The sequence below is a fragment of the Prionailurus viverrinus genome, chromosome F1 (assembly GCF_022837055.1).
Source record: "Prionailurus viverrinus isolate Anna chromosome F1, UM_Priviv_1.0, whole genome shotgun sequence".
Classification (NCBI taxonomy): Eukaryota; Metazoa; Chordata; class Mammalia; order Carnivora; family Felidae; genus Prionailurus; species Prionailurus viverrinus.
The window spans coordinates 39,335,442-39,361,605 of record NC_062577.1 but is presented as its reverse complement, the minus strand read 5'-3'; the positions used below and the strand labels follow the sequence as shown (position 1 = coordinate 39,361,605).

General features: G+C 47.4%; 1 protein-coding gene across 1 annotated transcript; it reads left to right on the top strand.

Moving 5' to 3' along the window:
- Positions 1-21,107: 21,107 nt before the first annotated feature.
- MYOG (myogenin) lies at positions 21,108-23,892 on the top strand. The gene is made up of 3 exons (XM_047840798.1): positions 21,108-21,738; positions 22,503-22,584; positions 23,231-23,892. Exons 1-3 carry the CDS (start codon positions 21,193-21,195, stop codon positions 23,350-23,352), a joined length of 750 nt encoding a protein of 249 aa, XP_047696754.1. The 5' UTR covers positions 21,108-21,192; the 3' UTR covers positions 23,353-23,892.
- The last annotated feature ends 2,272 nt before the right edge of the window (positions 23,893-26,164 follow it).

Below are 26,164 nucleotides of genomic sequence, written 5' to 3'. Positions count from 1 at the left end.
TTTCAGAATGTCTTAATTTTTTTAATTCAAAAGAATGAAAATATATTACAAGCAGTCAGAGAGAAAAGATATATCACCTTCAAGTAAAGGACAATTAGACTGCTTTTTTTCATCAATAGTGAAAGCCAGAGGACAGCAGACTTATATTTGTAATGTACAAAAAAAAAAAAACCCTGTCATCCTAGAATTATTATTCTTAGTGAAAGTATCATCCATGAAAGAAAGACACATAAAAATATGTAATAATTAATGGATTAAAGAGTAAATTATAACGGAAATTAGAAATAGTTAGAAAAGCTTAAAAACAAAAGCACTACATGTCAAATTTGTTAAATATAACTAAAGTGGTACTTTAGAGGGAAATCATAATCTTAAATGTTTCTGTCAGAAAATAAAAAGATTGCAAATTAATGTGTTAACCATTCAATTTCAGAAATTTAATAAAGAATAATAGATTAAGCTCAAAGAAAGAGGAAAAAAGAAAATAAAGATGAGAACCAGAATTAATAAAATAGAAAATAGAATCCGTAATGCCCAAAGTTAGGGTTTTTTTGAAAAGCCCAATAAAATTGATAAATTCTCTGCCAAGACTGATCATCCTATGGCACGAATAATCAAGTAGGAAAGGGAAGATACAATATACAAAAAAAATCAAGAAGGAAAAGGGGGACAAAATTACATGGGCCACAAGGATTTTGAAAAGATAGTAAGATGATATTAAGAAAAATTTTATGTGCAAAATTTTGGAACTTTAGATGACATGGGAAAATTCCTAGGAAAATATAATTTACCAAAACTAACTCAAGGAAAACCATCTGAATAGTCTTTTACCCAATGAGGAAATCGAGTCAGGAGTTCTACAAAAATTCAAGAAATAAATAATTCCAGTCTTACAAAAACTCTTCTAGAAGTATCGAAAGGAGAAAACTCCCCACCTAATTTTACAAACGTAGCATGACTTTGATACCAAAACCAGATCAAAAAAAAGGTACAAGAACATAATTTTATAGGCCGTTTATTCCCATGAATATACATGCAAAATCTAAACCAAAATATTAGCAAACCACATATAACAACATATGGAAATATACTACATCTTGACCAACGGTTTGTTCTAGGAATGAAAGCTGCTCTCTCATTTTGTTTAAGAAAATCAATTAATGTAATTCACCACATTAACAGATTAAAGGAGATAGATCATCTCCCTTGCTACAAAAAAAAAAAAAAAAGGAAAAAAAAAAACCCAACCATTCGATTAAATATCTGTACCTGATAAAAAAAACTTTAGCAAACTAGAAGCAGAAGGAAATTGATAAAAGATAGCCTTTAAAAACTCCCAGGAAACACTATACATAATGGTGAATCTTTGAAAGAGTCCCTACAAGTTCAGGAACAAGAAGAGAGTATACACTATCACTCCCATTGACCTGGAACTTCTAAGCAAGACACAGAAGGTGGGAAAGGAGAAAAGGAAGGCAGGAAAAAAGTTACAAGAATTGATAAGAGTCAAAATTGTTATTTTTCATAGATGATAAGATTATCTGTGTGACAAACCCTAAAGAATCCACAGATAATTAGAATAAATGGAAGCATTTTGCAGGGTTACTGGCCAAAAAAATCAATATACAGAAATCAATTTCACTTCATTTTATTTCCATGAACCAGCAAAAACAGAGAATATAACTTTTAAAACCATAGCCATACACAATAAGATCAAAATATAAAGTAACTAGGAATATATCTAACACAAGATTGCAAGATTTTTATGAAGAAATATTTAAAACTTTATTGAAAGACATTAAAGGGGAATTATTATTTCATGTAACAAACAGTTGTGCATAACCCATTACATGTCAAGTGGTTCTAATGCTTTATAATTATTAACCTACTAACTCCTATAATCAAATCAAAGAAAGACTTTATTATTATAATCATCCCATTTCTAGGCAAGGACACTAGAAACTATCACAGGGTCACAAAGCTACTGATTTTCAATGCAGGAGGCAAATCACATCACTAATGTGACCCGTGTAGAAGCCAAGGCCTGGGCTGCCCCATTTATTAAGCACCTTCTATTATTCTGGTCATTGCTCTAGAAACTAAGATACAGTGAAAAACAAGACAGATGTGGTCCCCACTTTCATTGAGTTTTTAGTCTAGGGAGGATTTTTGCTTCTACCTATAAAAACATAATTGGCATCAAATTATCCCGCACACTGAGAACTTTAAAAGCTAGATAAAAGTGTTTGAAGGCACAAAGCCATGGCAGCCAAGACTTGAAGGACCAAGATCCAAAGAAAAGGGAAATGTACTCAGCTAATCCCAACATTGTAAAGACAATTTTTCATCAAGTAATTTGCCTAAATTGTGCACATGTAAGGCAATGCTTCAAGAAACCAGGTAGAAATTTTGGCAATGCCATGGTTCAGGAAAGACAAATTAGAGTTCAGGCTTTCAATTTAGCCAGTGGAAGAACTATATCCTAGAAGTAAGGGTCACATGGAAACAGACAAGTCTCAATTGAATCAAGTTAATTTGATCATAATCTATCTGCCTGCCAGAAGAAAATTAAATCCTTATCTGGAGGAAGTTAACATAATCTAGAGCTTCTACAATTTATCAGAAACGATATCTAACAATCAATCAAAAATTGTCAACACAAAAGATTGAAAGCCAAGAGGGAAAAATGAAAAGACCCTTATCCCCAAGAAGAAGAAAATCCAGACCCATAGGTGATTCAGATTTTTTATTTACCAGACACAGACTTTAAAATAACTATGATTAACGTATTCAAGAAAATACATTAAAGGATGGTATATTTCAGCAGAGGGCTACAATCTCAAAATGGAGGGCCCAGGACTGAAAAATACAATAACATAATTAACAACAAATAATTCATTTGATGGGTCTAACAGCAGATTAGAGTATTGATGAACTGGAAAATGAATCAATAGAAAAATTCAGATTAAAATTAAAATGACTCTCCCAAAAAGGTGGAAAACATGTTAGACACATAGCATACAGTTAAAATCCCAACATATGTGTAATTGGTGTGACGGGAGAAAAGAAAGATAAGACAGATGCAGTATTTGAAGATCCTTCAAATATAAGCATTCTAAATCCTATAATATCCCAAACTCATAGAGGAGGTGGGGAGGGGGGGTGTTGAAATAGGTGAAGGGGATTAAGAATATACTTATTGTGATGAGCACTAATACACAGAATTGCTGAATCACTGTATTGTACACATAAAACCAATATAACACTATATGTTAATTATACTTGAATACACACACACACACACACACACACACACACACACAGAGGGAAAAAAGAAATGAAGAAACACAACAAAAGGGCAAAAACAACAACAGAAATGAAGCCATAGATTCAAGAATGTCCATACCCTACCCCAGAAAAAAAAAAAAAACCTATAATTACATCGTAGTAAAACTGGAGAGAACAAAAACAAAGAGAAAATGTTAAAAGTAGGTGCGCTAAGAAGATACAGTGTTGCAAAGAACAACTATAATACAATAAGCAAACTTTTCAACAGAAACAATGAAAGCAGAAGACAATGGAATAACATCTTTACAGTGCTAAAAACACATAACTTCAGATTTAGAGTTTATAAACAGCAAAAATAACCTTGGAGTGACATCGGCAAGATGGCGGAGTAGGGAACAGCAGGCTTTGTTCTCCCACAAAAAACAACAGACTTCTATCCACAAACAAAACTAGCCCTGGGAGGGCTTAGTCGTCCAATTAAGAATCTATAGCAATGCCATAGAGCAAAAATCGAGAAAAACCACAAAGAGATTGCTAGGGATGTTGACTTAGCTGAGCTGTCTGGAGATGGCTAGGAATAAAGGGTGGGAGCTGTCAGTATCAGCCCCATGGCAGTGCCATCAGGGTCCTTGATGGCCTGCTCCATGGGGACACCAGCAGCTTTTGCCAGCAGGGTAACCAACAGCCTCACACCACATACAAAACTCAGTTCAGATACAGAGACCTAAATGTGAACATTCAAACAAAACAATGTCTGGAAGAAAACAGAAAAAAAGTATCTTCGTGACCTTGCAATAGGCAAAGATTTCCTAAACAGGAACAAAAATCCCTAACTCTAAAGGAAAGTAAGTGAAAAGACATCTTAAGAGAGTGAAAAGGAAACCAGAGAGGGAGAAGATATCTGTAATACTTCTCTCTGACAAAGGACTACTATCAAGAATATGAGGGGGGCACCTGGGTGGTTCAGTCAGTGAAGCCTCTGACTTCGGTTCAGGTCATGATCATAATGGTTCATGAGTTCAAGCCCCATGTCCAGCTCTGTGCTGACAGCACAGAGCCTGCTTGGGATTCTCTGTCTGCCCCTCCCCCCTCAAAATAAATAAACTTTAAAAATATAAACATGAGGAAGTCCTACAATCAATAAGAAAATGATAAAGAATCTAATAGAAAAATGGGCAAAGTACTTGAACAGGAAATTCACAAATGAAGAAATATGAATGGCCAATAAATATATGAAAAAAAAAATGCTCAACTTTATTAGTCATCAGGGATACGCAAATTTTCACCACAGGAGATGCCATTCTGTTCCCTCCAGATAAACAAACAAAATTTTTAAGTTTGACAATATCACTATTAGCGGAAGTGCAAATTGATGTAGTCGCCTTGGAAAGCAGGATTTATGTTATCTAATGAAGATGTATATACTCTGTGAGGCAACAATTCCACTTCTACGTATACACCCTAGGGCAAGTCTTCCCTGCAGAAGAAGAATATTCGTGGCAGCCTAGCATCCAATACTCCCAAACTGGAATGACGGATACTTTTCATCAGCAATAGAATTGGGAAGTAATTCACACAATGAATTCTGCACTATAATTAAAAAACAATGAACGGCAACACGTGCAACACAGACGAAAGAAGCTAGTCACACAAGGAGATGTGTGTGTGCTTTGCTTCCACTGAGAAAATATTCAAAAATATATGAAATCAAACAGTATGTCATTTCGGAGTAGAAATGTGATAAAACCGTAAAGAGAAGCAAGGGAATCATGAGCACAGAATTAATGATGAAGGTTAACTCGGATCAAGGAGGGAATGGATAAGATTAGGGAGGCATTCAAAGGCAATGTTGCCATGTTCTGTTCCTTAAAATAGATAGCAGGGCCATGAGTGTTTGTTGAATTTTTATTGTTATACACACATTATAACTTACAAATGTTACTTCTTATTTAGTGATTTTTTAATGTTTATTTTTGAGGGAGAGAGAGAGAGCAGGGAGGGGCAGAGAGAGAGGGGTGGAGAGAATCCCAAGCAGGATCAAAGGCTAACAGTGCAGAGCTCGATACAGGGCTCAACCACACAAACTGTGCGATCATGACCAGAGCTGAAATCAAGAGTCAGACACTTAACCAACTGAGCCACGCAGGGCCCCTATTTAGTTAAATTTGATACGGCATTTAGAACTTTATGTATTTCACATACATATGGATTTCTGGTCAATTGGCTTGTGATGGAAAAAACATGGCTGCCCCTATACTAGGTTTCACCTAAGAAGCAGACCACAGTCATTTTCATTGTCTCCATGAAGGCCCTGTTGGAATGCTCTTCCTGAGAAGAGGGAATGTCCTGACCAATATGTTTATATAGCGTATCAGTCAGCTTGGGCTGCCATAATAAAATACCACAGGTAGGGTGGCTTAAACACTGTTCTGGAGGCTGGAAGACTAAGACCAGGGTGTCAGCACCGTCAGGTTCTGGTGAGGGCCCTCTTCCTGGCTTCCTTCCACTTCTTGCTCTGCTCACATGGCCTTTCCTCAGTGAATACACTTGGAGAGAGAGTAAGCTTTCTGGTGTCTCTTCTGAAAAGGGCACTTCCCTTTTAAGTGGGGATCCCACTGTGGGGGCCCCACCCTCATGACCTCATCCAATCCTAATTGCTTCCCAAAGATTCCATCTCCAAATGCCATCTCCCTGGGAGTTGGGGCTTCAACATCTGCATTTGTGGGGGAAATAAACATTCAGTCCATAGCATGTAGCCACCCAGATGAGCTAGTTATTATAATTAGCTAATATATTATTAACTAGCTAATTATTGCAGGTTGAGAGGGGCACGCAGGACTTATACGTGTTTTTAGTGAGTAGGAACGAGAAGAAAGGAAGGGACCAAGGATTCTCACCTCATCCCCCCCCAGCAAGGTTAAGGGTTTGCTTAGCTCTGGGGACTCAGAGAGCCACTGCTTCTGAGCCCCTTTGCTGTGGGTGGTGCCTGCCTCATAGTCCCCTCAGGTTTTCTGGGCACATTCCATCCGCCTTACAGCCGCTAGCCCTCCCCAACGGAGGGAGAACAGTGCTTCTGGGCAATTTCTTTAAACGGGCATTTCCTTCCAAAAGAACTGTTCCCCAGAGATTTCCTCGACATCTGCAATGATGGAGAGTCCACACAGAGGCTTGGGAAGAGCTTTACATTCTAAATTGGAGAAAATAAAAATCCTGCCAGAAACAGAAGAAGATGGGGAAGGATGGAGACAAGGATCTAGGAAGCTTCTGCTTGTGGTCTCGGTATTGGGGTTTCATAGAACAGATGGCCAGGGGTTATTTATAACTTGCAACAGGCAGAGCTGAGATCCGTGAAATGCCAGGGGCTTGGCTGACAATGGATGGGGCCAGGGTAGGGACTGAAACTGCTAGAATGCTAGCTGCGTGTGCGTATGTGTGTGTGTGCATGTGTGTGTCTGTGCACATGCATGTGTGTGCATGCGCGTGCGCGTGTGTGTGTGTGTATGTATGTGTGTGGTGGGGGATGGGGATACATCATGGAAAGGTTATGGAACCCAAACCCCATCCTATGGGCTAGGTGGGAAATCCCCCAGAGAACCACTGCTTTCAAGAATAATAATAGTCCCACTAATAATAATAAATAGTAACTAACACATTGTTAGCTGGTGTGGTGCCAGGCATTAAGCTAAATGTATTATTATGCCCATTCTCTAAATGAGAAAACTGAGGCTTAGTGAGGATAAGTAACCGACCTAGGGCCTCATAACTCTAAGTGATGAAGCCCTCTGCCTGGCTCCCTGCCTTATATGGAAAGGAGGAAAGATCAAGGATCTAGACATCTTCCACTGTCACATCAGCCCTTAGCCACCTCAAGAGGCAAGATCACAAGGGGTAGAAATCCGGACCAGGAAATTTGATGTGGTTAGAAGGGGACAGTGACCTGTCAGAGCCAGGGGAGGTACAGACGGAGGCTCTGGACAATGTGTGTGTATATGTGTGTGTACACGTGTGTGTGTGTGCATCCAGGTGATCACTCAGCTGAAGGCAATGTGATTATACATAGAAGACATTACATGTATATTAAATGAATATTTCCTGGCTCTCGAAGACAAGGCAGGCAGGCTGCTGAAGTCCAATATGGTTTACTCCACTCTGCCATCTGTCACCTTAAGCAAGTCACTTCCTTCTCTCTACTTCTCAGTTTCTCCTCTTTAAAATGAGGCAGTTGGTCTAAGATTCTTCCCAGCTCTGATCATCTATGCATCTATGGCTTCACTGGAGTTAGCAGGTGTGGGGGAGGGGGAGGGTTGAGGTTGTCAGAGGTCGGAAGTCAAGCTCTTGGCTACCAACCTCCCCAGCCAAGAACCAAGCCTTGGCAAGGACGGCCAGCAAGAGCAAAGCAAAAGAACACAAGTCAGGAGGCTTGTCTCTGTTGGCTCCATGTGGCAGGGAACAAGGCCATGATCATGCCAACACCCACTCCCAGGGCTATAGGCACTGGTGCCAGGCGTGCCCGCCAACGAGTGGATGGAATGTTCCTAAATTCACGCCTCTAGGAGCGAGGCTGTCTGCCTCAGAATCAGCAAACCACCAGACGGCTTGATGCAGCTCACCATTCCTGCAACAGCCCTTTTGAAGGTCAAGGTGTCCGGCCTCCTGTCTCAATTCGTTTACAATTCCGTTCCCCTCTGAATGACATCTTGACTCATCCCAGTGGGTACCACCAGCATCCAAAGGATCAGGAATTCACCCCAGGTCACAGAGCATGACATGGAGGCTATGATGTTCAGGTCAGCCCAGAGAAAGAAAAATGGCCTGAACTCTCATTCTGTGCCATAGAAGGGACTTGCTTTGATGACATGGGCTCCATTGTTTAGCTCAGCTAATCAGCAAGTATGTAATGAACAGCTACGTGTGCACTTGCTGAATACCTACTATATACCCACTGTAAGGAAGAGTTGTTCACCAAGGTTTTCCAAGGCTTGAGTCTGAGGTAGTAGACATTAATGGAGGAGACCATCCACCAACTTTGGAGTTGGCCAGGCTAGGTTCTAATCCTGCCTCCACCTTCTATTAGTACTATTAATGAATTTCTTAACCATTCTTAACAAATTTCAGACTCCTGGTCTGAAAACTGAGGGAATACCTACTTCATAGCATTATCGTAGGGACCAAAGAGTTCATGTGTATAAAGCATTTATCACAGTGCCTGACAAACAGGAAAGTCCTAAATGGTGATGTAGTTGTTGATGATGACCTAGTAAGGATAGTCACGTTGTCCCCCTTGAGTCAATCCTACTTTGGACCCAGATGACTTCCCCTGACCAGCCAACGCCTACCAGGTGGCACTAGATGGAGAATGCAGCTGCCTCTGGGTTCAGGAATCCAAGAAAACACTGCCCCTCGCCCCTGGACCAGGAAGTACGAGAGCCTCACTAGCCAACAAAGGAAACAGTCTCTTTTGATAATCTGGTCACAGTCAAGAAATATGAAGAGCAGGCAACTGGAGACTTAGGAAGCCAGACACAGAGTTGGGAAAGCAGCCTTATTGAAAGACAGGGGTGGGGAGTCTAGCCCAGTCTGGGAAGAGCAGGTGCCTGAGTTCCTGTCCCAGTCTGGCCCTCTGACCCGTGTCCCAAGGCCTCCACTTCCCCATCTATGAATCATCTATAGACCAAGGAGAGCCGTGGCCAGCAATCTGAAGTCAGGGCTATGTCTCCGCTGTGGAGGGAGGACATGCAGCATGTGAGTTAGCCAATGTCTGGCTACAGGAACTCCATCAATGGTCTGAGAGGGTGCAAGGCCGGCACTTGAGGAATGAAAACAGCCTGCTGAGGAAAAGTCCCTGGGCCTGGGAACCAAGCCCACGCAACCCCACCCCTACCACCCGGAAGCCATCTGCTTTCAGCTGCAGAAAAGCAAACGGGTCCTGCCTTGGGCTGGCCCAAGCCCCCAAGGAGAGGGGAATGCAGACAGGCAATATGGCCCAGGGAAAACGCTCCAGGCACCAGGGCCAGAGGGCAGAACGCAGTGTTCCCACAGCCCGCAATTCAGGGAATGCAACAGATGGATCTGCCCCAACTCCAGGGAAACATTTGGTTCCTTGTCTCACACCGACTCGCTGGAGAGGATGGTGAGGAGGGCCTGGTGATAGACAAACAAAAAAAAGAAGGTCGGGAAGGTCAGGGAAGCCAAGCCAGGAAGCTAAGCACAAACTTCCTAAGACCCTTCCAGAGGCTTTGAGCACGGGGTAACAAAATGCCAAAGCTGGAAGGGACCTTCCAGAACACTGAATCCATCCCTTTGTTTTACAGATCAGGAAACTGAGGCCCCCAGAGAAGTCAGCATAGCACAGTGGAAAGAAACTGCGGAGAGAGACAGGAACTAATTATTTAAAGACGGTGTGGTTTGATCCAGGTTCCTTAACTCCTCTGAGCCTCAGAGAAGTTTCCCCTTTGTACAACAGGGATTCTGTCGCTACTCCATATACTTGGGAGAAATGAGTGGGGTAATGCACATAGGCCATTTAGCACTGTGGCCAGCACAGAGTAGAGACGCAGTAAATGTTGGCTTCCATTTTGCAAGGTCACATAGGAATCGACAGCAGAGCTAGGACTAGAATACAAATGTCCTGACTCTCCACTCGATGAGTTACACCACATTCCTCATCCCAGCTAAAGGAAAGAGTCAAAGACAAGATATGCCTATAATGTGCTATTAGGGTGGGGTAGGGTAGGGGTGAAGTGATGTTAGAAGGGATTTTCTCATGGCCAAAGCATGGGAATGTATTACCAAGGGTTCCATTTTGGGAGCTTATTTAAGTGTGTGCCTGGGACGGATTAAAGGCTGGGAGTGAACTAAATGTCATCTCAATGACCTGTTCAGCCCGCAGATGCTAGAATTCAACTTACCCAGAGCATGGCTGGTTGCACCCCTCCCTAACTCCCCGCCTCCAAAAGAAAAGAAACAAATATGCATTCACTCATTCATTCATTCATTCATTCATTCAACATCTATTGAGTATATGTCATGCCCAGAGTAACAGGTTTTCTAATTAGCATTTTGTTTTGAGAAAACAGTTTCCAAGATATCAAATGAATAAAAGGTCACGCAATTAGCAAGCAGCAGAGTTAGGACTCAATGCCATTTCTTCTGTCTGCTCTTTGCCCCATGCCATCCACATCTCCGGTCTTCCGATGAGGAGAAAAGAATTAAGATCGTGCCAAGGCCTGATAACCTCAGTGGTGGACATGGACAGAAAGAAGGTCTTGGGACAACTTCTGGCTGGTCCCTTCCTGAGGACAGAAGTCGCCCTTGGAGGCTGCTCTGTGACCTCAATCCTGGAGCTGCTCAGCATTCTCTGGGGGCCCCCCCTGGGTAGGAATCTCTGTCTAGGACTCCACAGCTCCCTCAACAGGGCCCCTCCCTGCAACATCCTCACCACCTGGGAGCTCTCCTGGGTCTGCCATATTCACATCTCTGTCCTGAGTACCGAGGGGCAAGCAAAGAAAGAAATTCAGAGCCTGAGGACAAAGACACAGTCCCTGTCTGATGGAGAGACATACTCTTGTGTCCTCAAGGAGCCCCCCACTCATTAGGGAAGATGCAGCCCTCTCCCCAGAGAACTCCCAGGATGACAGAGCAAAAGAAAAAAAAACACTACTGCTGCTTCCAGGAAGCTCCCAGTCTGATGGGGGAGACATGGACAGAAGGCAGGTTCAACAGTGATAACGGAGCTAAAGTTTATTGAATATATACTAAGTGCCAAGCACTTTATAAATATGAACTCATTTAATCTATACAACAACCCTATGAGACAGGTCTTATTTTTATCCTTATTAAAAGATTTAAAAAGTAGAGGCACAGAAAGGTCAAGACACTTACATAAGATCACCAAGCTAAAAAGTGACAATGCCAGAATTAAAACCCAGGTAGTCTGGCTCAGGGGTCTCTCAAGTAAAAGACCAAGAAAAAGCAAGCAGTCCAGTTGCCGTGGATTCCAGGTAACTGATGATAGTGGATCTTGTCTGAGAAGGCTGCCTGAGGAGCATAGTGTCTCAGGTCTTGCTTGGAACTGAGGACCCGGGGATAAGGTTCCAGAAAGCCCTGGAGCAGAGAGAGCAGGCCTGCTGAGATCTGGGTGGGAGCAATAGATGTAGAACCCCTGGAGGAGGAAGACCAGGAGCACTTGTGAAGAGTTTAGATGAAGCACCTGCAAAAGGCCAGTGAGCCTGCCATGGAGGGAGCTGGCTGGGACAGAGGAGCCCCAAAGCAGAGAGGAATTTGCTTGGGGAAGAGCACAAGGAAATATCTGATGTGAAACTTTCCATGGGAAGGTTCTTCAGCACCAAGCCTGGGGGTGAGACTGGGGATGGGGAGTTGGAGAGGAGGCAAGCAGCTTGTCAATGGCTCAGCCATACGCTCCCCCCGACCCCCAGGCCCAACAGGGCTCCCCAGCACAGCTCTCTTTAGTGCACCCATCTCAAATACTCTAACTAGTTGATTATTGACTAACATACTAATCATGAGTTGGGCTTTGGCATGAGACGGCTCTGTTTGTGGTCCTAGTTTTACAGTTTACCAACTGCCTACCCTCTCTGGGCTCTGGATGCTCATCTGCAAAATGCTGATGATAGTAATTATCTTACGGGGATTGTTGTGAGGGTTAAATGAGTTACAGTTATCTAGCACTTAGAACAGATCTTGGCAGAAAGGACTCAATAAGTAATGATCCATGGGTCATTTAAAAGTTTAACTGCCAATTACTTGGGGATTTTCTAGAAGTCTCTGTTATTGGTTTCCAGTTTGATTCCATGGTGGTCAGAGCACATGCTCTTTCTGGAATAAGTATTTTTAAATCTATTGAGACTTTTTTAGTAGCTCAGCATATGATCTACCTTGGTCAGTGTCCCATGTGCCACCTATTGTTGGGTGGAAAACCCTACAAACATCAGCTGGCAAACTGATGGAATGAGTCGTCTTCTGTTTCTTCATTGATTTTACCTACTTATTCTGTGAATTACCAAGAGAGGATTTTTGAAATCTCTAACTAAAATCTTGGATGTATTGGGGCGCCTGGGCGGCTCAGTCAGTTGAGCGTCCGGCTTCGGCTCAGGTCATGATCTTACAGTTTGTGGGTTCAAGCCGCTCATCAGGCTCTGTGCTGACAGCTCAGAGCCTGGAGCCTGCTTCGAATTCTGTGTCTCCCTCTCTCTCTGCTCTTCCCCTGCTCATGTTCTGTCTCTCTCTCTCTCTCTCTCTCTCTCTCTCTCCCCTTCAAAATTAATTAAAACATTACAATCTTGGATTTATCTGTTTCTCCTGAAGTTTTGTCATTTTCGCTTCATCTATTTTGAAGGTCTATTATTAGGTACATAGACATTCAAAAATGAACATGTCTTATTGATGAATTGACCCCTTTATCATGATGTAGTATCTCTCTTTATCCCTAGTAATATTCCTTGTTCTGAAATTTGTTTTCTGATACTAATATAGCCACTCCACATTTTTTTTAAGATTTTTTTATTTTTTAAGTAATCTCTACACCCAACATGGGGCTCAAACTCACAATCCCAAGATCGAGAGTCACATGCTCCACCAACTCAGCCAGCCAGGATCCCTCAAATTTCCTATGATTAGTGTCTGCATGGTACGTATGTTTCCATCATTTTACTCTCAACCTGTGTCTTTATGTGTCAAGTCAATTTCTTGCAGACAGCCTATAGTTGGATATTGCTGTTTATTCAGTCATACTATTTACATTTAATGCAGTGATACAGTTGGGAGTAAATCTACCATCTCATAAATTGTCTTCAATTTGTCCCATCTGCTCTTCGTTCCTCTTTGTCTCTTTTCCCGTCTTCTTTTAGATTAACCGAGTATTTTTTACCATTCCAATTTATCTCTAGCATTCGCTTATTAGCTTCATTTCAGTTTTTAGCAGCTCCTCTAGTGGTAACAATAGGCATCTTTAACCTTTCAGTCTCCTCTCAAATAATATTATGCTATTTCACATATAATGCAGAAACCTTATAACAGTATATTTCCCACCTCCCCTCCTCTGTACTGTTGTTCTCATAACTCTATTTTTATATTATATACCCTACAACACATTGTTACTATTTTTGCCTTAAATAGGCAACTATCTTTTAAATAAAATTTTAAATGGGGGAGGGGGGCATTTGGAATCCTTTTTATATTGCCCACATGTTCAGCACTTCTGATACTCTTCATTCCTTTATGCAGATTCAAGTTTCCATCTTGTATTGTTTTCCTTCTGCCTAAAGAACTTCCTCTCACATTTATTATAGTGACTATCTCCTGGTGATAAACTCTGCTAGCTAGTCCCTGTCTGAAAAAGTCTTTACTTCACCTTCATTCTTGAAAGGTATTTTTGCTGGATATAGAAATCTTGGTTTATAGTTTTTCTTTTAGCACTTTAAAGATGTTGTTCTATTGTCTTCTGGTCTTCATAGTATCTGATGATAAATCAGTACTTTTTTTTTTTTTAACTTGGTTCCCCTATATATAGCATGCCACTTTTTCTCTGGCTGCTTTTAAATTTTTCTCTTTACCACTGGTTTTTGGAAATTGGATTATGATATGCCTTGGTGTGGTTTTTTGTGTTTATTCTTGGGGGGGGTTATTAAGTGATTTATATTTGTGAGTTTATAGTTTTCATCAAATTTGGAAATCTCTTTTTTTTTTTTTTTTTTTTGAGAGACAGAGAAACAGAGTACACAGGGGGAGGGGCAGAGAGAGAAGGAGACAGAATCCAAAGCAGGCTCCAGGCTCTGAGCTGTCAGCACAGAGCCCAATGCGGGGCTCAAACTCACAAATCATGAGATCATGACCTGAGCCAAAGTCGGACGCTTAACCAACTGAGCCCACCCAGGCGCCCCTGGAAATCTCTTTTTAAGTAGGCTCCACACCTAGCCCAATGCAGGGCTTGAACTCACAGCTATGAGATCAAGACCTGTGCTGAGATCAAGAGTCGGGTGCTTAACCAACTGAGCCACCCAGGTGCCCCAAATTTGGAGATGTCTAGCCATTATTTCTTCCAACATTTTTCTGCCCCTTCCTGGGACTTCAATTACATATATGTTAGTCCACTTGATGTTCTCCCACAGGTCAGGGAAATGTGGTTCACGTTATTTTCTCTGTGTTTCATTCTGGATATTTCTATTGCTTTGTATTCAGATTCAGTGAACTTTTTTCTGCAGTGTCTAATCTGTTATTGATATGCAATGGACTGAATGTTTGTATTCCCACCAAAATTCGTATATTGAAGTCCTTGCGCCCAGTGTGGTGGTATTTGGAGATGGGGCTTTGGGGAGGCAATTAGGTCATGAGGGTGAGAGGCTGGTCTGATGAGATTAGGAGCCCTTATAAAAAGAGCTTGACATCTCTCTCTCTCTGTACACAATCACTGAAGAAAGGCCACGTGAACACACAGAAAGAAGGCAGCCATTTCCAAGCCAAGAAGAGAGCTCTCACCAGAACCCAACTGTGCTGGTCGGTACCCTGACCTCAGACTTGCAGCCTTCAGAATTGTGAGAAAATAAATGTCTGCTGTTTAAGCCCTCCTGTCTATGGTATTTTGTCATGGCAACAAAGCAGACTAATATATAATCCCATCCAGTGGAACCATAATCCTTTTTTATATCTTCTAATTCTCTCTTCATTATGTTCATGTTTTTCTTTAAATCCTTAAACATATTGAGCATATCTATGATAGCTCTTTTAATGGCCCTGCCTGCTAATTCTATCTTCCCTATCATTCCTGAATCTATTTCAATTGACTGATTTCTGTTTGTGGGTCACACTGAAATAAAACCTTCAGAGAAGACAAGAGTAATGGGATCAATAGGACGGGGAGAGTTCCCAAGTCCCCACAGTCAACAGGTGGCAAAACAACTTGCTGTTGGCAGGGAAGACATTATTCATGGCCCCCATCTTAAAAGATAGAAAAACGAACCCTAGGGCAGGGAAGAGACTTGCCTCAAACCACACAGCTTGGGACTTGGCAGAAGAGATCCTATCCCCCACACCCAGCCACCTGACTTTTCTATCCCAGAAGACTCCCTTTCTATCAGTCTAGAGCCTGGGCCACTCCTGCGGGAACCTAGGAAAAGCTGGATGTCTCTGAGTTCCAGAGAGGGGAATTCAGGGAGGGTCTTCTAGCACATTCTGGGAAGGGGTGGCTGTTGGGAGAGGTATTGGGGAGGAGAAGACAGAGCCAGAAGAAAAGCAAAGGCATCTCCACCCAGGCAGCAGCTGCTCCCAAATATGTCACAACTTGTCAAAGAGGCAGAAATAGAAGCTGTCTATGGAGTGGAAGGGGGTGGGGCAGCTTCTGAACCCACAGTGAGGGCAGAAGCTTCTGAATCCACAGGGAAGACAGAATGGGGTGGGGTTAGAAAGGAAGGGGACCGGGTGGGGGGCTAAGTCCGGGGGCGAGTATGACAAATACATGCCAGGCGGTTCTAGGTGGGCCGAAATGAGTCCCGAGAACCATCTGGTTGCACTTCAGTGAGACTGAGTATGGGAGCAGAAGTGGAGATGGGAAAAGGACAAAACATCCAAAGAAACCTGCCCTCTCTGATCCTACAGGTCCATTCTTTAGGGCCAGGCCCGCTTCAAACGAGTCTCCAAACAGTCCGACTCTGACCCTATGAGCACTTCCTCCAGACCCACGTGCCGAGTCAGAAAAAGAATGTTACCTCTCAAAGGGCTACTTGGATCATTCATATCAGCATCTTGATTTGCAAACAGGGAAAATGAGACCCAGAGAGGAGAAACAACACCAACGTGCCCCGACTCCTTATCCGGGGTTCCTTCTTCCACAGGCCCTTCGTTTCCTCACAGTATTTGTCTTAATCCAGAGCCAAGGCCCAGCTCACACAGGAACACGGAATACGCATAAGAAATCCTCAGCCATATTTCCAAAGGCGCCCAGGTTCACACTGGCACGCACTCTGCTGAAATCTGGTCTGGTTATTTTTAAACCTAGCTCTGTGCTTTGTGTCCACCAATCACCTCTCCATGACCCCCACTCCCTGGGGACCCATTCCCTTCCGCCTCCAGGCCCACACCTTCCCCCACCCCAAGGCCAGAGATTCTTGATGAATGAGCCTGGCTCTGAGCTCCAGATTCCAGGCAGGGACGGATTTCCCAGTGGTTATCTGATGCTCAGTCCTCAATGGAAACAATGTGTGGCCTCCGGAGGCCTAGCGCCCCCCCACACACACCCCTCACCCCTCAGCTGGGGCTCCCGTCTGCCTCGAGACCTCTCCTTTTGTCTAAAACCCTCAGGCTTCCTTCGGTCTCTCCAGCCTAGTGCCTCTCACCCGTCTCTCCTATCTTCTGTTCATCTCTCCACATCTCCCTGACTCTCCATTCGAAGCCTAAAGCAGCTCCGGTCCCTTCACTGCCTCCTACCCGGAAAGCAGGTACTCACTTGAAGCATGTTCCTCACCTGTCAGGCTCAGGGAGGGAGACGAGGCACTGGGATTCAGCCCCAAGGCCTAAGATCAGGCCCCCTTCACACTTCTGACACTAGTGCTCTGTGCACCCTTGGCAAGTCACATCCCCACCTCTGGGCCTCAGTTTCCCAGTGTGTAGAAGGAAGAAGGTGGACTAGCTAATCCTTAGGTTACCTCCCAGCTCTGATATTCTATGATTCTGTGATCGGTTCTCACCCTGCTTGCAAGGCTACTGCTCCCCCAATAATCAAGCTGATTTGGATGCCACGTTCATGCATCTAGGTCCTTGAAATGTACACACATTTCTGCCACCCAAGCCCTACCTAGTTCCCATCCATAACACCCAGAGACCCAGGCTACGAAAACAAAAGGGGGGGGGGGGCTTGTACGGAGAAGCCAGAGGCTCCTGCCCTTCCAGACCCTTCTCCTTCTTGCTCCTCTACTTCCAGAATCGAGGCTCCAGAATGGGAAACTTGCTTTGATGTTGGCCAAACAACAGGCAGCCCAGGTCAGCCCACCTGCGAGGTCAGCAGGGACTGGAAGAGGCTAGGAGCCAGAGAGTAAGGCTGAGTATGTAGAGCAGGGTGGGGAGGAAGGGCCCGCAAGGCAGGTGAAGGGGATTTCTGGGCATTTTGAAATCCAACCACTACCATGCAAATGAGATCAGCCCAGCAGGCAAACAGACAGAATCGAGTTGAGACAGACAGGGTGGGGACACAAACAGCTTGGCCCTGGAGCCCCCACCAGGGATAAGGGCTTCCTCCGGAGGGAGCAGGGGACGGCTAGAGGAGGCTACAGTCGGGGCAGGAGGCCCTGAGTGCCCAAGCCAGCAGGGATGGGGATTAGGGCCCGACGCCCTGCTGTCAGGTTAGAGCTGATGGATCACCGCTGGTGGTGGAGCACAAAGGCTGTTCTGTGCTTGGCACCAATGTGTTCCCATCCATCAGAGGGCAGCCTGCATGGGGTGGGTGAGTGTGCAGGGGAGGAAGGCCAAGCCCCTAGATGCGGCTGTTCCACAGCTCGGCTAGGAAAGAGGAGCAGGGTGGATAGAGGGCCAACCCCCCATCAGGGTTTTGAGGCCAGAGATACCCGGGCCACCCTATCTTCTCGGGCCTGGGAGGGTCTGTGCCCCACAGCTGGGCCCTGACGTGGTCCTCGGCACTTACTTGGGCAGACGTACGCAAGCAAAGCTACAGACAGGGATGCACTGAGACCCGGACGCACAAGATCACTCTAGCCCTGCAGCCCCACCCTCACATTTGGTTAGAAGCAAACGTTACACACACAAAGCCACACTCCCATCAGTCCCACAGGTGCTCCCATAGGCTCCTATTCAGTGCCCTCACCCAGGTCCCATCCCAGCCCCAGGGACTGACACAAGAGTGGGCTCCTAGGGAACTGGGTTCAGCCGATGAAGGGGGGAATTAATAAATTCGTTCTCTGGATTACAGGATAGTACTCCTTTACCACCTACCGCTTCCCACCTTGGTTAGGTAACTTTGTGCTCTCGTCTTACCCAGCTGTGACTATTTGCAGGCACAAAGACCACATCGTCTTCACATCAGTGACCCCAACACCCAGCGCGAGACGTGCAATACAGGTTTCTTGATCAAAAGAGTTGAGTGAATAAATATATAGGCACCTGGGGTGAGACCAGGTTTTCCCTCCCCCGTTCCTGCTCTTCTGGTCCCCTGGAGGCAATAATGGCCAAGGCAATAGACTGAGAGAGAGGGGGGGGGGGGCCAGGAGTGGAGGACAGGACAAAGCAAGGAAAGGGACTAACATTTATTGGGTGTTGCCATGTACCGGGTGCCCTTTCATTAATACAACCATCATCCTCCTACCTCACACACACACACACACACACACACACACACACATCCCTTGGCCAGCCGAAACATGCATCCTCTCTTGGTGGAATCCATCCTCCTGCCTGAGTGGATTGCTCAGGCCTCCAGCACCCCACTCCTGGGTCACTGCCATGGTTTTCTATGTGGTCTCTTTGCCTCAGCTTTCCAGTCCCTCCACGCTCAGCTGGGCCCCTCTCATCTCTACATGCTTGTCCAGTCGCCCACTTACTGGACCCCGCGTGCCATACAAACCCTCCACCCAGTGCCCCCTTCCTCTCTTCTCATTTAATTCTCACCTGTTCCCCAAGACCCAGCACAAACCCTCCTCCTCCTCAAGCCTTCCACAGAGACCCAGACTTGGTGATTCTGACTTTCTATAAACTCCTGAAACACTCAGTTGATGAGCCCACTCACTGGCAATCGATCACGGCCCCTGTGTTTACTGCTGAATTAAAATAGCTCTCTCTCACATTATAATTTAACATTCACGTTTCAGTGTCCATGTTTGCCAACCAGATAGTAAGATCCTGGAAATCAGAACAAGCCCAGCTCTCCTGCTTCCATTTTTAGAGGACGCGAACACACTGTTTAGGGGCAAGGCAGATTGGATCCCAAAAGGACAAAATGATGCAATTTTTTGGTTTCCACGGTAACTTCAACATCCTTCTTTTCCCAAGGCTCATGGGACTGGAGTGTAAACTGAGGCCAGGTTTTTCTTTGCTTGGAAGGATGTGGGTTAGAAATAGCAATTCTTCCTCAACCCAGCTGGTCGGGGTCAAAAGCAGGGTTTAGAACCCATAGCCCCCAGGCTGCCACACTGGTAAGGCCAAGAACCCAGTTAAGACCCCATCGCTTTCCTCAACGTGTGTGGGGTTTTTTCTTGTCTAGCTACGACCCCTCCTCATCTCTGTTCCCTACCCCAGACAGACACCGGCATTTTCCTGGCTCCTCACCATAGGCCAAGAGCGACAGGACATCCAGGTCCGTCAAGCTCCAGTTGGATCTCACCTCCCCTGAGAAACCCTCTCTGAGTCCCAGCACCACACTTCCTCCTTTTACTGTCCTTGCCACTGATTGAAACTTATAACACCAATCTCAAATGTCAAGTGGAGGATGGATCAGACTTAGTCCACGGGTTCCTAGAGGGAAAATGGGGACCAAAGAATAAAAGAGGGAACCGATGGCAGTTCAAAACCCAGAAGGCCTCCCTGTGGCCAGAGCTGCACCTCAGTGGGACCGGTTGCCTTGTGAGGTCAGTAGCAGCTGGACAATGGCCACCTGTGAAGGGGACTGAGGCATCATGGGTTGGGTGGAACTAGACGACCACAGGGGTCTACGAATGGTAAGGTCCTCAAGGGCAGAGACCCTGCCTAGGGCTTCCCTGTGACCAACCCCTCAGCCCGAAGACTGAGCTTGTTCTCTGCTGGTCTCTCGGGCCTGCCCACAGCATTGGGAGCATTGGTCCTCTCAGGCCCCAAACTCTGCTGAGGGGTGACCATGGACTGAGAAGCTGGAAGGTTAAGTAGTCCCTCCTCCCCCTGACATTTGAGACCTACATGCTACGTGTAGAACTGATAGCTTAGACAGGAAGGTGCGGAACAACCGAGCCAGGTGGTCAAGGAGAAGGGAGAGTCAAAGTGAGTCTGGAGGGTTCTGCTTTCTCTCCCTCCCACTCCACCCACTCAGGAAAAGCTTGGGGTCCCAAGGGGGCAGGAAACAGAGTTGAAGAGGCGACACAGAAGGACAGATAAACGATCCAGAGGGAGAGACAGGGAAGAGACCGAGGGTTTAATAGATCTTGACCTTGCCACGGAGGGAAAGGTGTAGCCTATTAGTTCTAATTCTTGCTCTGCCCCTGACCAACTGAGTTAAAAGGAAAACCTCTACTGACCCCTGCCAAAAAGACCAAAAAATTCCTCTCGCCTCAACTGCCCCCGTCACAGGAGACCTAAGTGACAGAAGATGTCAAGGCTGCTTTGAAAACCCAGAAGTTGAAGCCATTTGACCCTCCAGGTTTCAATCCTTCTTACCCCTGGACACTGAGCCCACACACATGCCCCAAATTTGAAGCAGTCTCATGCTTCTGACTGATGGAGCCTGGTTAAGGTGCTGTCAGGAAGCCAGGGGATGGATACTTTGATTTCTTAAGGCCTCTTCCAGCCTGAACCCTGCCTTTCCTTGTTCCCTCCCCTCAACACCCCCCCCCCAACACACACACACACACATCTTTGGGACTAGCAAGGAGACAGCAGGCAGGCCGCCCGGCTAGGAGTAATTGAAAGGAGCAGATGAGAGGAGAATGTGTGTCCTCCCCCACCTCCCCTGCCCCACGGGGGCTGCTGAGAAATGAAAACTAATCAAATTACACCGACGGCCTCCCTCCCCGTGCACAGGAGCCGGCCCAGGCTGGGGCAAGCGGGCTGGGTGGGGTGGGGGCTGGGGGGAGAGGGAAGGGGAATCACATCTAATCCACTGTAAACGTCTTGATGTGCAGCGACAGCTTAGGGGGGGCTCAGGTTTCTGCGGCATTGGCTATATTTATCTCTGGTTCCATGCCAGCGGGGAGGGTTTAAATGGCACCCAGCAGTTGGCGTGAGGGGCTGCAGGAGCTTGGGGGCCAGTGGCAGGAACAAGTCTCTTCCGACCCAATGGAGCTATATGAGACATCCCCCTACTTCTACCAGGAACCCCACTTCTATGACGGGGAGAACTACCTGCCTGTCCACCTCCAGGCCTTCGAGCCGCCAGGCTACGAGCGGACTGAGCTCAGCCTGAGCCCTGAGGCCCGAGGGCCCCTCGAAGACAAGGGGCTGGGGACCCCCGAGCACTGCCTGGGCCAGTGCCTGCCGTGGGCCTGCAAGGTGTGTAAGAGGAAGTCGGTGTCCGTGGACCGGCGGCGTGCGGCCACACTGAGGGAGAAGCGCAGGCTCAAGAAGGTGAATGAGGCCTTTGAGGCTCTGAAGAGGAGCACCCTGCTCAACCCCAACCAGCGGCTGCCCAAGGTGGAGATCCTGCGCAGCGCCATCCAGTACATCGAGCGCCTACAGGCCCTGCTCAGCTCCCTCAACCAGGAAGAGCGTGACCTCCGGTACCGGGGCGGGGGCGGGCCCCAGCCAGGGGTAAGTGAGCGTCTCCCCCCCAGCCGCCCCAGGGGGAGGGGGCGCAGGAGGCCCCTGGACGGCTTCGGGACCCCAGTGTGGGGTTCGGTCAGAGGGTTGGAGCAGGTGGGGTCTTGGGGGCTGCGGCACCCCCTCCTTCCTCACAGCTGGGCGGTCAAGTTGACCTCCTGTGTCCCTCTGTCCTTTCAGGCCAAGCTAAAGGCCACAGGGAGAAGCAGAGGTGGAGGGGGGTGGCAGAGAACAGAAGGACGGGCGGATCCAAGAGCAAGTCCAGAGTCAGCCTGGGTGGGAGTGAGAATTAATCCCAGCGCCTAGGGATGGGGTCCAAAAGGCAAGGCCAAGCGTCGCTTTGCCCCACCACCCCATCTTGAGTGTGGCTGAGCAGAGGCAACACCTACCCAGGGTCTCTCAAGAACCCCAGCGGGCCTGCACCTGCTTCCTTCACCTTATCCTTCACCCTTATCGTAAGGTCAGGAAAACTAGGAACCCTTTTAAACCGGGTGTCCTGTGAGGACAGAATCGCCACCCAGAATGGAGGACAAGAAAGGCCCGGAAGTAGGGGCTCTGTGGCCAGGCAGGGAGCCGGGGCATGAAAGTTGCTGATGGGGAAGATCCTGAGGCCAGGGGTGCCCCGGGCTGGAGGGCTGCAGCCTGTGGCCCACCCTCCAGCCCCACAAGGAGAGCTTTTGCCCATTGGAACTGGACAGAGAGACACCATCAAGAATGGCTGTGCTCTGACCTTGGGCCTTCACCCCGTCTTGCAGGTGCCCAGTGAATGCAGCTCCCACAGCGCCTCCTGCAGTCCAGAGTGGGGCAGCACATTGGAGTTTGGTCCCAACACAGGGGGTAAGTGAGACCCGGACCCTCATAACCTTGGCTTGACCCCATCAGCCTGTCTCTAGGCCCAGTTGTCTCCTTTTACCTTGCTTCTTGCTCTAGTCCTCTTGCCTTTGGCTTCTCCAGGGAACTGCTGAACCCGGGGTTCCAAATGGTGGGCCGCGAGGCCCTGTGCCTCCCTGAGACCTTGACCAGCTAAGGAGTGGTCTAGGCCTCCTGCAGCTCCCCGACCAAAGCCTGGTGCCTGACCTTCTCCACGGAGAGGGGAATGTCCCTGCTCCAGGGGTCCCTGGGAATTGCCGAGTCAGTGCTGCAAAACTGGGCCAGCAAAGGACAGTTCCAGTCTCCCGGGATACACCGTCCTGGCTCTGTCTCAGAGTAGCTGCTTTCAAATCCGAACCCCACTAGGGGAGCTCAGAGAGAAGGCACACGCGTTCAGTGTTCACACACCCATGCACACGCGTGCACACACACACGCGCACACACACATAGGCTTGGCACTGGGAAAGGCATGGGCTAGCGGGTAGGATTCTTGAGTTTTGCGCACTCATCTGTCCTGGGAAACCTGTGCCACCCCCAAAGACCTTGTTCCCTGTCCTGGGTCTTGAAACCCCCTTCATCACACAGGTGACATCCTCCCCCCTTCTGCTTACAGATCACCTGCTCACGGCCGACCCCACGGACGCCCACAACCTGCACTCTCTCACCTCCATTGTGGACAGCATCACAGTGGAAGACGTCTCTGTGGCCTTCCCAGATGAAACCATGCCCAACTGAGATTGTCTGCCAGGCCGGGCGTCCATGAGAGCCCCCACGCTGGCCACAGATGCCACCGCCCCCGCAGCAGGGGCTTCCTCAGCCAGGCTGTCCTGATGCCAGAGGGCCAGTGCTGGGGCTATCAAATGCCAGCCTATCCCCTTCCTCATCCATGTAAGGTTAACTCACCACCCAGAGAGGGAACGGATGCTCTCGTGTAGCTGACTCCTTACAGCAAGGAGCATGCCGTTTCCCGGGAAATAGAGCAGGGGACCAGAGTGCCCCTCGTGTATGCCCTGTCTCGGGCAAACTCAGGAGCTCCCCTTTGTTCATAGTGCAGCCTCCAATTCCACCCCCTCAAAAGAAACGGTCTGAGAGACGATGACAGTGTCCTGACCAGGACAGGCTGTGTGCATCTTCTGTTCTTGTCTTTTCCTGATGCCGGGGCTGGGCTGGGCCTGCCCTGAATCGAGGGAGAGGAAAGGGAGAGGAACAATCCTCTGTTCCCAAGTCCCTGGGGGGCCAAGCTTTTGCAGTGAATATCGGGAACCTTCCAGTGGTTTTATGTTTTGTGTTGTTTGTAAAGCCGCCATCTGACCAAGGTCTCCTGTGCACAAGTGGCCAGGGGCAGGCAGGGAGGGGGGCAGGGGCTCTTGGGGGTGATTTCTTTTCTTAACTAAGCATTGTGTGGTTTTGCCATTGTTTTGTATTTTTTTTTTTTTTGCTAACTTATTTGGATTTCTTTTTTAAAAAACGAATAAAGACTGGGTGCTAGAAGAATGTCTGTGATGATGTGGAGGGAGGGGGTGCCCGCCGCTCCTGCCCCTCCCCCTCCAGTGGTGCAGACACACCTCAGGGGGCAGGCCTGCTAAGGATCGGAGCTGATGGGGCTCCAAAAGCAGCTGGGGCACTACCTTGCTGCTGGTCACCAGGTACTGGGAGCCCCACTCTTTTTACCATTCTGAAGGGAGCGGGGTGTGGTCCACAGGCTGGGTGAGAGCCAGATCCACAAACACCTTGTGGGACAAAGAGGACACCCTGGCAAACATTCTGTGTCACTCTTTCTTACTCACGGACACCGCAACGGTCTGTGTGCTCCATCTCAAACCCCAAGGGGTCCATCCCAACTAATGAGCATGCTCTGTGCCCAGCGCTCAGCCCACAGCCCGCAGGCAGGGTTGTAGGGTGGGAATTTGCAGGTTTTCCCCTCTCCCGGCTCCCTGCCTCTCCTCTGGTGCGACGTTACCAGGAGCCCTGCAGGAAAGTGGGAGGGGATTAAATCAGCACGATTGGGGTCAGACACTGCCACTTCCTCGCAGGCAGGCCAACTAGCATGTCCCCTTACCAAACCCTTCCGTTCCTCCAGGCCAAAGAGGATTCTGGCCCATGCCCACAGCTCAGAGGATGACGGCAGTTCTGCTGGGGGTGAGGGGAGGGCCTCACCAACAATCACAGGAAGAGAAGCTGGGGTTTTCTTCATATGGGTTGCTATCTCCCAACTGCCAGCTGAGGGGAGAAGGTGGGTGGAGAATAGAGAAGATTCTGGACAGAAATTACATAAGGACTAGCTGGGGAGATAGCAGGAGCTAGAATCTGAATGGCTCGTGAACATCTACTAAAATTTTGATTAATTCCAACTGCTTGAGGCTAAACTCGTCCGATGTATTGCAAATTATAAATTCCAGAATCATTACAGAAGTCTGGGGATTCACAGCGTGGTACACTGTAGCCCCCACCCAATTCTTCAGGGCCCTTGACAATGGACGTAACCCTGTTTTACCTACCAGGCTCTGTGACCCATCCTGCAGTGTACCCCTGGGTTCAGCTGGGCCATCTCCCCCACATCTGCCCCTCCTGACTTGCTCCTGAAGAGGGCGGTCAACTCTTGGCTCCCAGAGTTTCTCCAGAAACTCTGCCTAAGGAAGAGAAGAAGGAAACCTCAGAGCAGGCTCCCAGACGGAGGTGAGGGTGCAGAAGGGAGCAGCCCCCCACCCGGGGTGTATCTGTCCCAAACAACCAGTCAGGGCCGGGCCAACTGAGAGTCACGAACTGGCCTAATCTGCCCCACTGTGGGATTTTCTTCTTGAGTTGTGTCACTGTGTTTATAGTCGTACCACCTTGAAAGGGCCGGAGAGGAATACCGATGTCATTTCTAAGGCTCTTAGCTCCCCCTGACTCACCGCCCTTGGAGCTGAGGAGAGCCACAAGCCTGATTGCCACACCTTGGTTCTCAAATTTACATTCACTCCCTTACGAACCACTGAACATGCTGAGCTACACATTCAAGGGGGATCTGCTCCCCTCGAGCTCATTTCCCCTGCCCCTGGCACCTCCCCAGCTCCCAAGTGGATACGATCCCACCACCTTCAGTTGACTTGCTTCTCACTGGGGGCTTGGGGGGGCCATGAAGAAGGGGGCTCATCTCTACAGAGCTGATAGGCTCTGGAGTGGCTGCACGTATTTGGTAAGTTTATTCTTTACCTATCATGTCAGTTGGAAACTGAGGTTCACGTTCACGACCTGGTAAGAATGAACAGTCCTCAGCAAAAGCCATCAGGGTTAATAGTTCCTGAACGTTGTCAGGGGTGGTGGCCATTGTCTACTTAATTCTTCTTCAGTCTTTACGTCCTTAAGCCCTCCACCAGAGAAAGAGAAACGAGCTGCTGGAATCTCACAGGTGTGAATAGCAGACATGGCCAAATGGAAGCCAGCCTCACTCGTTATTTGCACAGAATGAGCAATTGTCATCAATGCACTGGGTCTTTCTTAAACTAAATGCTTAGCCTTCACAATTAAAGTACAGATAAGACTCCAATTCATGAATAATGAGTGG

What these genes read in the sequence shown, in the direction of transcription:
- MYOG (XM_047840798.1), top strand. Translation starts at nt 21,193, where the DNA reads ATGGCACCCAGCAGTTGGCGTGAGGGGCTGCAGGAGCTTGGGGGCCAG. An exon ending in GGGGCGGGCCCCAGCCAGGG is followed by an intron (nt 21,739 to 22,502) that starts GTAAGTGAGCGT and finishes CCCGTCTTGCAG; the next exon opens with GTGCCCAGTGAATGCAGCTC. An exon ending in GTTTGGTCCCAACACAGGGG is followed by an intron (nt 22,585 to 23,230) that starts GTAAGTGAGACC and finishes TTCTGCTTACAG; the next exon opens with ATCACCTGCTCACGGCCGAC.